The sequence below is a fragment of the Cricetulus griseus genome, chromosome 2, assembly GCF_003668045.3.
Source record: "Cricetulus griseus strain 17A/GY chromosome 2, alternate assembly CriGri-PICRH-1.0, whole genome shotgun sequence".
Taxonomy (NCBI): Eukaryota; Metazoa; Chordata; class Mammalia; order Rodentia; family Cricetidae; genus Cricetulus; species Cricetulus griseus.
This window is the reverse complement of record NC_048595.1, coordinates 385819685-385833957: the sequence shown is the minus strand read 5'-3', so window position 1 is coordinate 385833957 and position 14273 is coordinate 385819685. Positions and strand designations below refer to the sequence as shown.

The 14273-nt window shown below is 53.7% G+C and overlaps 1 protein-coding gene across 1 annotated transcript; it reads right to left on the bottom strand.

Moving 5' to 3' along the window:
• Window positions 1–4390: 4390 nt before the first annotated feature.
• On the bottom strand, window positions 4391–13972 carry Panx2 (pannexin 2). Its single transcript, XM_027396226.2, has 3 exons — window positions 13747–13972; window positions 5221–6684; window positions 4391–4734 (listed from the first exon to the last, which is right to left on the bottom strand). The coding sequence occupies exons 1-3, from the start codon at window positions 13970–13972 to the stop codon at window positions 4391–4393; spliced, it is 2034 nt and encodes a 677-aa protein (XP_027252027.1).
• Between the last annotated feature and the right edge of the window lie 301 nt (window positions 13973–14273).

Below are 14273 nucleotides of genomic sequence, written 5' to 3'. Positions count from 1 at the left end.
AAAGAGGAAAGAAGGCAAAGGCTGGGGTGATGTTTTAAATAGATGCTGACCCTGAAGTGCCAGAATTCTATTTTGGCTAAGTGACTGTTGGATGATGAAAACCAGAGTTGCCCTCTAACCTGCTAGTGTCTGCAGGGCCCAGAAATAGGAAATGGTGTCTGGGGGACATGTCCAGCCATGCTGGCAGAGAATTATAGCAGATCCTCAGCTGGTAGAGCCCAGGTCTCTCCCATTATCTTAGGCTTTATTTGGGAGAACAGCATGCTAGCTTGAGTTCTGCCTCTAACAGCTGCTCCCAAGCATGCTTTTTGTTCAAGCAGGTTCTGTTCTGCCACAAGGTGAGTGGGTGACTTATCACAGAGATTGCCAAATGGAAGGTCCCTTTGTTCAGCAGAGCAGCCATGGGAGGGGCTTTTTGAGGTGAGCCATGCAGGGAGCCAATGCCCGTGAGACTTGCAGGGAAAGGGTTCAACATAGCCAGAGGGGCCCAGAGCCCCTAGGAAGAGATAAGGAGCTTTCTGAAGCCATTGTGAGTACAGAGTGGAAGGCCTTCCTGGTCCCCAGTTAGCTTTGAGGGGTGCAGCAAGGAAAGGTCAGGTTTGAGAACAGCATAGACAATCTGAACCAGACAGGTCCCACAGGAGTAGAGTGGGGATAGAGGCTAGAAAGGAAGCCCTAAGTTGGCAAGGGGCTCAGCCTTATGTGACCCCAGGGATCACAGCTATTCTTTCTTCAGGTCCCTGGCCATCTGCTCACAGGAAGGTAGAATAGCTAATGGGAACATGGAGCCAGAGGACACTTCTGAGGAGTAAGGTGACAGTATGTCCAGTACCATGTTGTCAACTTCTTCGGACACTGATTTGAGCCCCTTCCCCAGAAACAGTCCCTTGAAGGTCAGCTCCACACAGCATTGTTTACTCATTGCACCAACCTCTTCAAGACAGGACTCTTCTATGTGGTCCCTCTAGGCTTAATCCAAGAGTGGAGGTGAGAAGTGGCTGCTTTATTGGTCTTGGTTCTCCCAAAGAGCCAGCCACAGGCTCCAATGGGCCCAGCCTCTCCCATGTCTACTTCTGCTTTGTATAAGCTCCAGAGCAGCATGCCCAGCCACTGTCTGGACATTCTATGGTCAGTGGCACTTGCCTTCATGAACAGGGAACCAGGGCCTATGAGGAAAGTATAGTAGCTGGACTTGGTACCACACAGACCAGTGGCTTTCTAGAGTCTGAGCATCTTCCCTTCTGAGGCAAGCCCCTGGGTGTTCAGGCCAAGCTGAGGTTGTGAGGAATAGGTCTAATACATGCAGGGTGGACTTTATACCATGTGCAGGAAGTGGATGAATATTGTGAGCAAAGAGGACCAGGGAGCAAGAAAGAGGTCAGCAGCACCCTGAGTTTTCTTTTGTTACTTTAGCTGCCATGCCTGCTCATCATTGTGAAGGGGCCAATTTGCAGGTGTGGGCCATGGCATCAGGGCGTGTCTTCTCCAGGGAATCAAGCAGCCTGGAGGCAGCCAGCTGTTCCCCCAGGGTTCCTTTGGGTCTCGGAAGCCCCTTCCTAGAATGTCTGGGAATGCTGAGTACTGCTCTGGAATGCCAGGGACAGTGAGTGTCCAGCATCAGTTTAGGGTGGGCTTTCTGAGGACAGGTTGCATTTTCTATGTTGTATTGTTTGTGGTTTTGAGACAGGATCACACTATGTAGCCCTGGCTGGCCTCAAGCTCAGAGAGATCTGCCTGTCTCTGTCTCCCAAATGCTGGGATTAAGTGCTGTGGTGCCACACCTGGCTAGCTTCCATATTCTGATCTGCTGACCTGGGAGCTTTGCTGGCTCTTTTAAGGCAGGCCATGCCCCAGAGCTGGCACGTGACACCATGTGCAGTGCCTATCACTACCCCTTCCCCACAGTCTGGGCCACTATCCACCTGTTCCAGTCACTCCAGGACAGGAATGAGGCACAGCCGTGAGTCCAGCACCCACAGCAGCTCTCCATCCTGGATGATCCCGTGTCTTTCACTTGCCTAGCCTGTTCCTTCCTAGGATGCCCTCAGACTTGTTTCCCCCTCACCGCCTCTGCCAGTGCCACCCCTGTGCTCCCTGGTGTGGCCCTGAGTGATGTGTGGTGTCCCCTCTATTGTCTGTGAACAAGAAACACCTTTCCTATGGCAGGTATCTGAGCTGGAGGTATGACTCAGCAATAGAACACTTGCCTAGCCTATTCAAGCCCTGGGATTGGCCTCCAGCATCCCCCAACTAAACCAGTGGCAGGGTCCTGTGATCTATTTTGGCCTTAAGTGGATACTAACAAAACATTTTAAAACAATCAAACCAGAATGTGGTCTCTGCATGGTTTTCACTGTGGTAGCGGCTGCTGCAGTGGAGGACATGGGAACATTCTGCCCTGCCCACCTCAGGGTTGTCCCATGGGTAGTTAAGGGGCTTTTAGAAGGCACAAGCCAGGCAGAGGTGGCTGTTCTGATCTTGGCTGAGCCCCTCTCTTTTGATATACAGCCTATGCCCCTGAATGTTCATTAATTGCTGGCCTAGCTTCCTCAGCCACCTGTCTTCAAGGAGTCTCTTGTTCAGACCCACAGGATCACCTTCCCTGGCCTGCAGGGCATGTATCTATATAGGGCCAGCTTTGTCTCACTGAACCCTGGGCCTGAGGTTGAAGCCCTTTTGTGGACCTTCTGATGAACATGGTAAGTGCATCTGACCACAGCCAGGACCTACCAACCAAGAACCTTTCCTGGTCTGTGGTCCCTGGTAATATACTTCACCTGGCTTGGGGCCATGCTGTATGTGATGGTCTGAAGAATGGCTCCTGTACCCTCATATATTTGAATGTCTGGCTCCCAGCTGGTGGATTGTTGAGGAAGGATTTGGACATGTGGCTTTGTTAGAGAAGGTGTGTCACTGGGGTGGGCTTTGAGGTTTCAAAAGACAGACCCACTCTCTCTCTCTCTGCTTCCTGCCTGCAGATCAGGATGTAGCTCTTAGTACTGCTCCGGTGCCATTGCTGCTGTGCTCCCCGCCCTGTGCTCCCCCCCATGTTATGGACTAACCCTCTGAAACTATAACCAACCCCCTGATTAAATGCGTTCTTCTCTAAGTTACCTTTGTCATGGTGTCTCTTCACAGCAATAGAACAGTAACTAAGATACTACATCCCTCCCTGAGAGCTCTCTTAATACTTTGTCCTCCCACAGCCCCACCATCCAGCACCCTGTGGACCCCTCCTCACACTTCTGGGTGGAGGCCTGATGCTCTTGCATCTTGGGCTGCCTGGCCCTGCCCACTGTTTCCCGGTGGCTTCAAGAGATGCCCAGGTGTGGATGGATGAGTGTTGCAGGCTGGGCAGGCAGCACTATTACAGGGAGGCAGGGCCTCAAATCACAGGGAGTTATCAGAATAGTATTTATTGATATGCTCAGTGCTACCTTATTAATACTTCGTCACGTGGCGCGTGGCTGAGGTAATAGGGGTGGGGCCAGTGGGGCCTGGACTCCCATGGGAAGCAGTCCAGCCAGCAGCTGGGGACCCGGGAAGGGGATGTGGTTATTGCGTTGTATTCCTTCCCTCGCTTGCACCCTGGTGCCTATGCCTGCTCTTACCCACTGCTCACGTGGGTGCCACTCGCACACTCACACATACTCAGGCTCACTCACACCACGCCTGCCCTCTACTTGTTCATGAGTTTGCTTGTGTCTCGGAACTGTACAAACTCAAGCACTCAGGCAGGTGCTCATACCCACACCTGCTCACCTGCTCTCTTACACCCACCTCTGCTCTGGCACTCTCACACACACCATCCTTTGCTCTAGATGCACCCTAATTCTCCTGATGATAGATAGGCTCGTCAGTTACAGTAATCATAGTAAAATAAAGTGTGTGTCAGGCTAGGAGGAGAAAGTGCATGTTGATTTGGACCTGGGGCAGCCCTCGCTTCCCCCACCTGAAGGCATCAGGTCCCTCTGCAGGGGCCAGGCCCTTAAGTGAGTGACCCCTGGGGTCTGTCCTGAGGCCAGTGCCACCTTCCTCAGCATCCTCCTCACACACCCTAGGCTGGGCCCAAGTGGGTCTGCTGAGTTGTCTCAGCACACAACAAAACCCATGAAAAAAATAAACTCTCCCTCTTGTGGTCCAGCACGCAGGGGGTGCCTGATGCCGGATGGGCACCTATATCCCCACCTTGCGCTCTAGCCCCAGACTGCACCTGTGGATGCCATGGTGAGCCAGGTGGAAGGAGTGCTGGGCCCGTGGCATGCAGACAGGAGGCTGGGGGTGTAGGCAGTACTGGGTGAGCAGAGGTCAGGTCTACTCAAGGCTAGACTCAGCTGGGCCATCCCTGGCTCATGCAGAGAGTTTTTGGCGGCCTGGGAGGCGCTGCCCCTCAAAACTCCACAGTACTCACAACAGTTCTTGGCTCCTCAAAGGTGGCGATGAGGATCTGCTGGGGTGGGGGAATAGTGAGGAGGTCACCCATGTCTGAGGGTGCACAGGGCCCTCCTTCCTCCTCTTCCCGGGCCTCGTACAGTGTGCTGATGTGGAGCAGGGGGTGAGTGGCATTTCGGCTCAGGATGGTGAGGGGGTCAGTCTTGCCCAGACTGCCTGGTGACAGGGGGGCAGCAGCAGGAGCCGAGGGGGGTGAGCAGACGTGAAATGGGCCCCCAGATGGAAGTCCTGGTAGGGCAGGCTCTGTGGGGTATGGGATTTCCTTCTCAGGGGGCGGAGCATCTGCAAACAGGCAGGAACACAGCTGTTTCACCATCTAGCTCACTCATCCTACAGCCCTCCCAGTGTCACCCATGGGACCTGCTGGGCCCCTAGCTTCCATGGATGACAGACATCCCTGCACTCAGCAGCCCACCTGGATAAGTCTCACTACCCAGGAATAGCAGTGCTGTTTGCTGAACAGTCCCCTCCCCGCTGCAGTGGCTCATATCAGCCTGAAGCCCTTATTGACCAAAGGAGGTGTTCCCCTGGTGGCTGCAGGTCTACCTTTCTCATCATCTTCTGTCTTAAGGGAGCATCCAGATTCCAGTTAGGCCTGTACCTCATCTTAGGAGCAACCCAGCAGCTGGCCCTGCTGTGACCAAGCTAGCTACATTGTTCTCTGGTGTCTTCTGCCCTGTGCCCTAGACACAGGGACCAGGACAGCCCTGCTCAGGGCTCCCTGAGAATCTGCATCCTGTCCCATCCCCGACCTGCCTGGCTCCCTACCTTTGGTGGGTGCTGCAGCCAGGCCCAGCCCACATTCTTCTGTCTGGGACAGGAAGCCACCTTCTTGGCTCCGGGAGGCTGGAAGGGCAGGGGGAACTGCTTCAGTCTTGGCCTTCTTGGTACCTAGGATGTAGGGATGTACATCCAAGGAGAAGTGACGGGTATGCTTCTTGTCGGAGGCAGCAGGTGGGGCAGGGGAGGGGCCCGTATCACCTCCACTACCCTTGTAGTGGTGGGCAGCCCGGGCACCAGCATCCAGCAGCGGGGCAATAAGCGTGTCCGTGGCTGTTTTCCTGCGTACAGGCTTGGGCTTCTCGGCCTTGCTGTTTTCCACACGCATAATGGCCAGCTGTTCCTTGAAGGGCTGTGGCAGCGGGTTGCTGGTGGGGATCCACTTCATTTTCTTACGGGGCCGCTTGACCACGGGTGGCTCAGCAGAGCCATCAGGTTCTGCAGGGTTGATGCTGGGGTCTACAGTCTGGATGCCCGAGTCCCGCACAGTGGGCGTGGTGTCATGGTTAGACTGAGCCAAGGCTGCCAGCAGCTGCCGCACTACATTGTCATACATGAGGTCACTCTCGTTGGTAATGAAGTCCAGTCGATTGAGTGACTTGATGTGGTCACGGTTCTCATTGCAGAACATGGCCAGGATGTTGATGTCGCAGAACTGTGAGCGCCGCCACTGCCGGCGCGTCTTGATGCCCACCTTGTGTAGTTTGTCAAAGATGAAGTTGCTCTTGCGGAAGATGAAGAGGTGGATGAGGTTGACGAGGATGATGAGGTTCATAAAGCAGAGGAGCACGATGTCCACACCTGCGATGATCCGCTGCAGCTGCACAGATGGCAGCTTGCAGTTGACACGCACCGTGGGCCCAGCGCTACCCATTGGCCCATCAGGTGAGGCGCCCAGGGCACAGGTGAACTCATTTTGCTTCTGGGTGGCATAGTAGGTGCAGAGGTAGGAGATGGGCACTACACTGAGCAGCAGGATCAGCACATGCCGTGCCAGGTACAGCTTGGCCAAGAAGTTGCTGCGGCCCCGGCGCTCCAGGTATTTCTCAAACAAATTCTGCTCAGGGCTCTTCTCCTTCTCAGCATTCTCAATGATCTCTCGCTTTTCACGCTCTGTGATGCCTGGCCCCTTGGACTGGATCTGCTTCTCAATCTTGGGGGCACGGCCCTCGGCTGCTCGGTGGTAGCAGTTGTCAATCTCCTGAAGCAGGAAGTTGAGCTCAGAGGTGAGGCGCGTGGAGGCCAGGAACTCCCAGCCGAGTGCGGGCACATACATGATGGCGGCAAAGGCCAGCAGTGCGTAGGGCAGGAACTTGTGCTCAAACAGCGATGGCCACAGGCTGGCATCCACACCGGGCAGCGCATCCCGCAGCTCTGTCCAGCAGTAGCCACGGGCGTACAGCGCCTGGTCACGGGTGAAGTTGTGCGGAGTGTAACAGTAAATTGGTTCCTCTGAGGGTAGAGAGGAGACATGGGCTAGGGCAAGAGGTGGGACTGGTCTGAGGAAGACCAGGTCTTGGGATGAAGGGCATGGGATAGACCCGATCCCATCTCTGCTCAGACCCCTCCCCTGTGCAGGTGGCTGGGCTCTCTCTCATGTCCATGGAATCCAAAACCCCCTCCCATAGAGCTGCTTGCCTTATTTGGGGACTGCTGTTTCCAAATGGACCCACCCCTCAGGCCAGTTTTCCCTCACCATGTCCTGACTACAGTGTTGGGTATATAGTTCCCATCCTTACAAGTGGCTAAGACCTGTTTGTATAAGCTGAGGAACTGACCAGTACTGTTTATCTAGTCTAGAAAGGTCACAGAGACTGTATGTACAGGACAAATCAGGTCTAGAGAGGATCAAGACAGGCCATGCTGACAGCCAGGGTTCCTTTCACCATCCCACGTGGACCCATCACCAGTCCCTGACACTGGCTTTGCGCCGTCAGGACTGGTGGCCTAGATGTTCCAACTAACCCAGAGGCAGTCACAGAGGTCCAAATTCCATGGAAAAAAATTGCCTGTGACAGGTGAAAAGGGTCTCACAAGTTCCCCTGTCCAGGAGGAAGGGAAATGTAGGAACCTTGGATGCTAGTGGACACTGATAGTGAAGGCTTTCTGGCTGGACACATCTGCCACTGAAAATGAACAAAGGGCCTGTCTGCACTTGCTTAAGTGGGCACATGTCTTGAAGCAAAGGATGTTACATATGCTTGCACCAGGCCATGATCAGTCTTACACTTTTGATTTGTTTTCAAAAACTTGGAGGCTCAACGCCTACCAAATTAGGCCATGATCCCTAGGTACCAGACCGTGGTCACCTGTGGTATTAATCCAAGACAACTCCTCCTTAGCTATCTCTCACCCTCAAGACTGGCCCCAGGGCAGGTCAGCTAGAAGCCTCTAAGGGCTCCAGCTTAAAGCCCTTCACTGTGTTGAGATCAGGAACTCACAGGATCTAACTGACTAGTCTGTCTGTACCTAGCCTCTAGTTAATGTAGACAGGGAGATGGCAGAGACCCAGCCCGGCTGGAAGACTAATTTAAGAGTTTGAATATGGCCAGGTGGTGGAGGCACACGCCTTTAATCCCAGCACCTGGGAGGCAGAGGGAGGTGGATGGATCTCTGTAAGTCTGAGGTCAGCCTGATTTACACAGAGTATTCCTGGATAGCCAGAGCTCTTACACAGAGAAACCCTGTCTTGAACCCCTCCCCAAAGTTTGAATATGAAGCTTCCCATATAGGCTCATGTGTTTGAACACTTGTGCCCATCCAGTGTTTTGGTAGGTTTTGGCATCTTTGGGAGCTGGGGGCCTAGCTAGAAGCAAAAACTAGGGGAAGGCCACAGCAGTTATATGCACCTCAATGTGAATGAGCTATGCCAGGAGCTCTTGCCATGGATGGAGCCACCCTAGCCATATGTCTTCTCCCCATGTTGGAATGTATTCCCTGAAACTGTGAACCAGACCAAATCCTTCCTCCGTTAGGTCGCTTCTGCCACAGCAACTAGAAAAATAACCAATACAGATGTTAATCACAGTTTATGCTTTCAGGGGACCAAGAGGCAGGGGACAGAGACCCCACTGGCTATACATTCTTATAGTATCAACATTTAGGAGTCTTGGCCCCATTCTAACTTAGCCTAGGACCTTGGTCACATTTGGGGATATATCCATCTGTCTCATATCATGAAGACTCAAAGAAGTTTAGGGCTCAACAACTACCAGAACATAACCCAGTCAAGTTTGTACGCCAAAGGCAGGGCCGATGTGGCCACTGGTCTTCCTCATATGGTCCTGGGAAGGTATGGAGGGCTCCAGTAGAGGTGTGAGTGAACTACACAGTGAGCCTTGCTTAGATGGCCAGGTTACCGGGATTCCTTGAAGCTGGAGCCATGTCCACATGAGAGCTGGGCACCTGGCCATGGTCAGGGGCTGAAGAGGAGGCTATACAGTTAGGAAAAGCTGATCCCTTTAACCTGAGGTCCTGGAGGACAGGTGTCCAGGCTGGATGAGCTGGGCTCTGAGAAGAGCAAACAGGGAAAGCAAAGGAATCAGCTCTCTTGGTTAAAAAAATGGAATTTTATTCATATATATATACACATATATATGTATATATGTATATATGTATATATATATTCCTTACAGCTGATCCCTAAAGCCACAGAAGGGTGCATAGTTTTCTCTCTGGGAATTTGTCTCCCGTCCTGTATCAAGCCCATCCCTACAGCCAGCTGAGCTGCAAGCTGGGCAAGCAAGGGGAGAGACCTCCATATTCCCAAGGGCACATCCAGTGGGGCCAACCTCCTCCTCCGTTGGCCTGTGTCTGCAGAGGCACATGGTGCTTCTGATAGCAAGGCTGACAACAAAGACCTACAGGAATGCAGGTGCTCAAGCAGGGCTTGCTACCAAAGGGTAGTGATGCTGTGGACTTGTCCTGCTGGGCCTGAACTGGGCAGGACGGCAGGTACCCAGACACTGGATGCTCTGTCCAGATACAGTAGCTGCATGGAGTTCTCTGTCTGAGGCCCCTTTTGTGGGATTTCCTAGGGGTGATGAGGTCTTGCCTGCACCTGTAAGCGCAGGTACTCAAGGAGGAGACACAAAAGCTGGTCCATTTCAATGCAGACAGGACTATCTCTGCAGAGTGCTGTTGAAGGGTCCTTTCCCAGAGGTGGGAATGTGTATACCTGGGCTGCTGGACACCCTGCTGCTCATGGGAGTGCACTGAGAGTCTTAGCCAAGGAAACTACTTGTCAGTCAAGCACTAGCTAAGACTGCCTACCCCATCACAGTGGCATGGAGTCAACAGCAGTAACCACAGAGCATTAAATGCTTGTTGTAGCCTCCAAAAGAGCTGGTCTAAATAGTGTAAGCACAGACCTTTAGGGTTTTTATTTGGAATTCTGTGCAGGGCTGGGGTGAACTTGAGCCCTCGACACATATCCAGCCTAATCCTTGGGTCCAGCCTGCACACAGCCCAGCTCACTTATGCCTCGGTCACTTGTTGAAGGGAAACTTTTCAAGGGATCCCTGGTTTGTCCAGGCCGTTGCCTCTGGCCAGCTCACAGCTACCACTGCCCTCTCAGCTCCCCCAACCCCAGGGCAGGTTCAAATCCTTCCCAAACTCCTTCGTAGTGGAATGATAGCTCCCAAGATGACCACATTCTGATTTCTGGACCTGCGACTGTGTTGCTTTGTGTAGTAAAAGTGACTCTGCAGCAAGGATAAAGGACTTTATAGGACATGATCCAGAATTGCCTGAGTGGGACAATGCAATCACAAGGGTCCCTTTCAAGGTAGGCAGTGGTAGACAGAGAGGGCCTGGGCCAAATGACATGATGCAGCTAGGTCCTGGAGGTAGGAGTAGACTTGCCACTGGAAGCTCTAGAAGGACTGCCCTGCCTACAATTTATCCATATTGTAATACTCACTTAGGATTTCTGCGGAGATGTAGGATAACTGCTTTTCTTAATTTTTAAACTTGTGTGTGCGCGTGTGCGCGCGCGCTTGCACACGCACTCACGCATTTATGTGTATGTAGGTAGGTGTTATGTGTACTGTGGCATGTGTAAGATCAGGGGACAACTTGTGGGTACTGGTTCTCTCCTTCTACCCTATGGATTCTAGGGATCAAACTCAAGTTGTTAGGCTTGGGGACAAGAATCTTTATTTGCTAAGCTGTCTCACTAGCCTTGTTTGTTTGCCTTTTGGTGTGTATCAGGTGCTGGGAATCAACCTAGGACCTCCAGTATGCTAAGCAAGTGCTCTGCTGCTAAGCCACACCCTTGTCTTGTACATTGTTTGAAGCCACTGAATTTGTGCTCATCTGTTCCAGCAGTGTGGGCAGATAACAGGTGGCCCTGGCTTCTTGCGGGCTGGCTGCCTCGTGTGTATGTATGTGTGTGTGGTGCTCTGGTACTTCCTGTAGTGGTATGAGTGGATACTCCTGAGTGCTGCAGGCCTTACAGAGGTGAGACCCATACCTGGGACAGAAAGGGCTGACTTTCAGGGGTTGTTGTCTGAGTGCCCGCACCTCTCACAGGCCCACTATGAGATCCCCCCTGCAGGGTGGGATGCCCAGGGAAAGGCCAGAAGCCAGGTGCAGGACTGCCTATGCTTACCAGCACAGGGCACTTTCAATTTTCCTTCTTTAAGGAAGAAAGGATGGGACACATACTGGATGACATCCCACTTCTGTGAGCTGGATGGTACACTCAGGTGATATCCACCAAGTACCCCCAAGTACCTGGGATGTGACTGACTATTTTAGCAAGAAGTTGTTGCTGACTTCTCAGTCTGGGTCTGAGCAATCTGGTGGCTCTTTGCCTCTCTTCCTGGCCCTCACTCCTGGGCTTTGTGTACTGGCTTCCCACGCCTGCCTGACAGGCATGGGGAGCTATTTCACAGTAGCCCTGGCCCCATCACCAGCTGGTCTCCAGACAGGAGTCCTCTGAGATGTTCCCAGGCTCCCCCTACACCCTGAGCTCTACCTCTACCTCTACTGGGTGGAGATCAGCAGCACTGAGCTCAAGGGAATTCACTTTAGCATAGCAGAACACACTATAAGGAGGTCAGGCTCCTTCTGAGAGGGTATGCACACAGCACCATCCATTGACATTCAGGATTGAATGCCCCTGTAGGCAGAACCTGAGTGTATGAAATAAATAAATAAATAAATAAATAAACAAAGGACCGTTGGCCACACAGTACTAGCAGTGGGGTGGCTGGCTTAAAACAGCAGACACATACCTCACATATCTGAAAGCCAGAAGTCCAAAACCCTTCAGGCAGGCCCCACTCAGAGCCCTGGCACAGGGTTCTGAGTATGCACCTGTCTTATCTTCTCCTATGTTCTCACCGAGTGGTTCCCATATACTGACGGGTCTCGGGAGAAGGAACCACTAAGACACCCTTTCCCCACACCCAATTCTCTTGTGTCTGAGGTCCCTGGGAGCTTCTAGCTTCTGTGGGGGCAAAAGGATGGTGAAAAGCCCCAAGAAGCCACTGTGCTGTTCTGAACATCAATCAAAGCCAAGGGAAATAGTCAATGCTTCAAAACCGTGCAGGAGGTCAGGGAGTGCAAAGCGTAGGCTGAGGATGGTTGTTCACTTTCTCTATCCTCCCAGGGAAAGAACAGGCTTACTGGCCAAGCATAGCTGTTTGTCCATGCTACGGAGGCACTAGGACCCCTCCTCATATTTGTGGTAGGACTAGCTTAGCAGGGGTAGATCGGCTCAGATATGTGGGCCTCAGGTGGACACTTCCATTTCTGCGGGAAAGCACAAGGGGTTTGAAGGAACAGGTCCAAGATCAGGGTTGACTTTGGGGTTATCTTGGCCGTTCCAAGCCCAGCTGGATACAGGGTGTTCGGAGGCCTCACAGGTGACAAGCTGGGCTGGCAGTGTCTGAGTATAGGGCTCACTTCAAGGGAACACAAAACGACCCAGTCCATGTGTATAACCACATCTGAGGTTGCCCTACTATGTGTGTCATAGATAGAGCTGTGTTCTCCCAAGTCCTAGCCCTGTACGTGTGGACTGACAGAAACAGTCTCTGTAGGTGTAAATGAGATGAGAGTGGAGTAGAGTAACCCCAACCCTACTGTATCCTTGTGACTCAAGGGAGGGACACAGACATGGGGAAATCCCCAAGAGAGGACAGACACAGAGCTTGGGTGATGCCGATACAGGTCACAGAATACCAGAAGAAGAAAGGGCTCTTGTCATTCTCTAGGGCATTCAGAGAGAACTCAGTCCTCCCCATACCTGGATTTTGGGCTTCTAGCCCCCAGAACCCTGAAGTATATGTCTGTTGTTGTAAGCCAGCCACCCCATGGCTGAAACTGTGACCAGTATGGCCAAAGGCCGCTGTATGCACACACCTGGGACATCTAATCCCAAGTGTTAGAACCTTTGGTGTGCAAGGATGGAGACCAGGAGAACTTCCTCCACCCTTGGGGAAGTGTTAAGCAGTCTGAAGAATGCCTCCTCTCAGGTTGGACATCTCTAGGTCCTGGAGTTTCCTGAAAGGTGGCCTGTGGAGGATGGTGAAGAAGTGGTATCAAAATACCTGTTCTTGTTGCCCAGGAGCTGCAGAGGGTAGAGCAACCTGCACCTCCAGAGCAACTCTGGAACCCTGAAAGTCTTCTTCTTGCTACGAAACTGGCATCTCTGGGTCAGAAATTAGACCTGTGTATGTGGATACCTAGGCCTGAGTCTCAGCTCAGCTCAGGTGGGAGATGCTATTTGCTGTCTCTGTGTGTCACCAGAAGGCAGCTCCCTGGTGCTGCTCTGTGCTGGTCATGTCGCCTTAGGCAGGGCTCACCACACTTTGTGTGCACCTTCCTGAGTGTGACCACGGGTGAATCCACATACTCCCTCTTACACCTTCAGCCTCTCTGCCTATTCATTCCTCCCTGACCAGCCCCATCTGCTACCTACACTGCCTTTGCCAGCCAAGGGTGGGCTCTTGGGCCATCATTGCTCCATGCCCTCCAAAGCCAGCCATGTCTGGCCAATTCTGCAGAAAACCATTGGAGCGGGGGGGGGGGGGGGGGTACTTCAGAGCTCCTCAGAAGTACCCTCACTTTCTTATACTGTGAGCCCCATGAATCCCGTGAAGCATCATGGGATTTTCACTATTCCCTGGGCAGTGGCTCTCAACACTTATAACATCCTTCTCTGGTCCTCATTGGCTACTCCTCCAAGCCTTAGTCCACAGTGACATTTTACAACTCAGACCCCAGGTCCCATTGACAGGCCTACTCTCCTCATGGCTTGAGGCTGAAGGAATGGAAAGGCAAACAACAATAAAACAGAGGAGGGCTCTCCAGGAGGCCCTGCCTTGTTTCAACCCCTCATGCCAGACTGAGGCGCTGCCCAAGGTCTGTGAGGGGACCTGAGGGCAATGCCTCACCGCCTGGCCAGGTGGGTGCGGTCCAGCTGGAGCTAGCTGCCTGGCGCTGCGAGCCAGCGCGCTCAGAGCGCTAGGCGCTAAACACCTGCGGACGCGCGCCCTGCCTCACCTGCGAAGTTCTTGGTGAAGACCAGGGTGACCAGCAGGATGGGTACCAGCACGGTGCCGATGGTAACCACGCGGTCGAACGGCAGTTCCAGCTTGAGCTGCAGCAGCAGTGCGGCCAGCGCGCCCGCCTTGTCGTCCTGCGAGCCAGGCAGGATCAGCTCCCTCAGCTTCTCGCCCGCCAGCAGCGCGGTCGCCATGTCCGCCGACTGCTCCAGGAGGTGGTGCATGGGGGGCGGGGGCGCGGCCCGGCGGGGTACGGGCGGGGCGCGGGCGGGGCCGCGCGCCGGAGAGGGCGGCGGGGGGCGACGGGGACTGAGACCGCGGGGGTAAAGGGCGCCCGAAGGGGGAATGTCAGCGGGGATGCGGCGGGGCTCGGGGGTCTGCCACCCGTGAAAGGGGTCCGGCTGCCAGGGCGCCGGGCCGCCGCCCCCCCTCCGTGCGCTGTAGCCGGCCCGCGCCCTGCGTCCCTCCCGGGGGCGGCGGCGGCTCTCCTGCCTGGGCCGCGCGGCCCGCTCCCGCCGGGGAGGG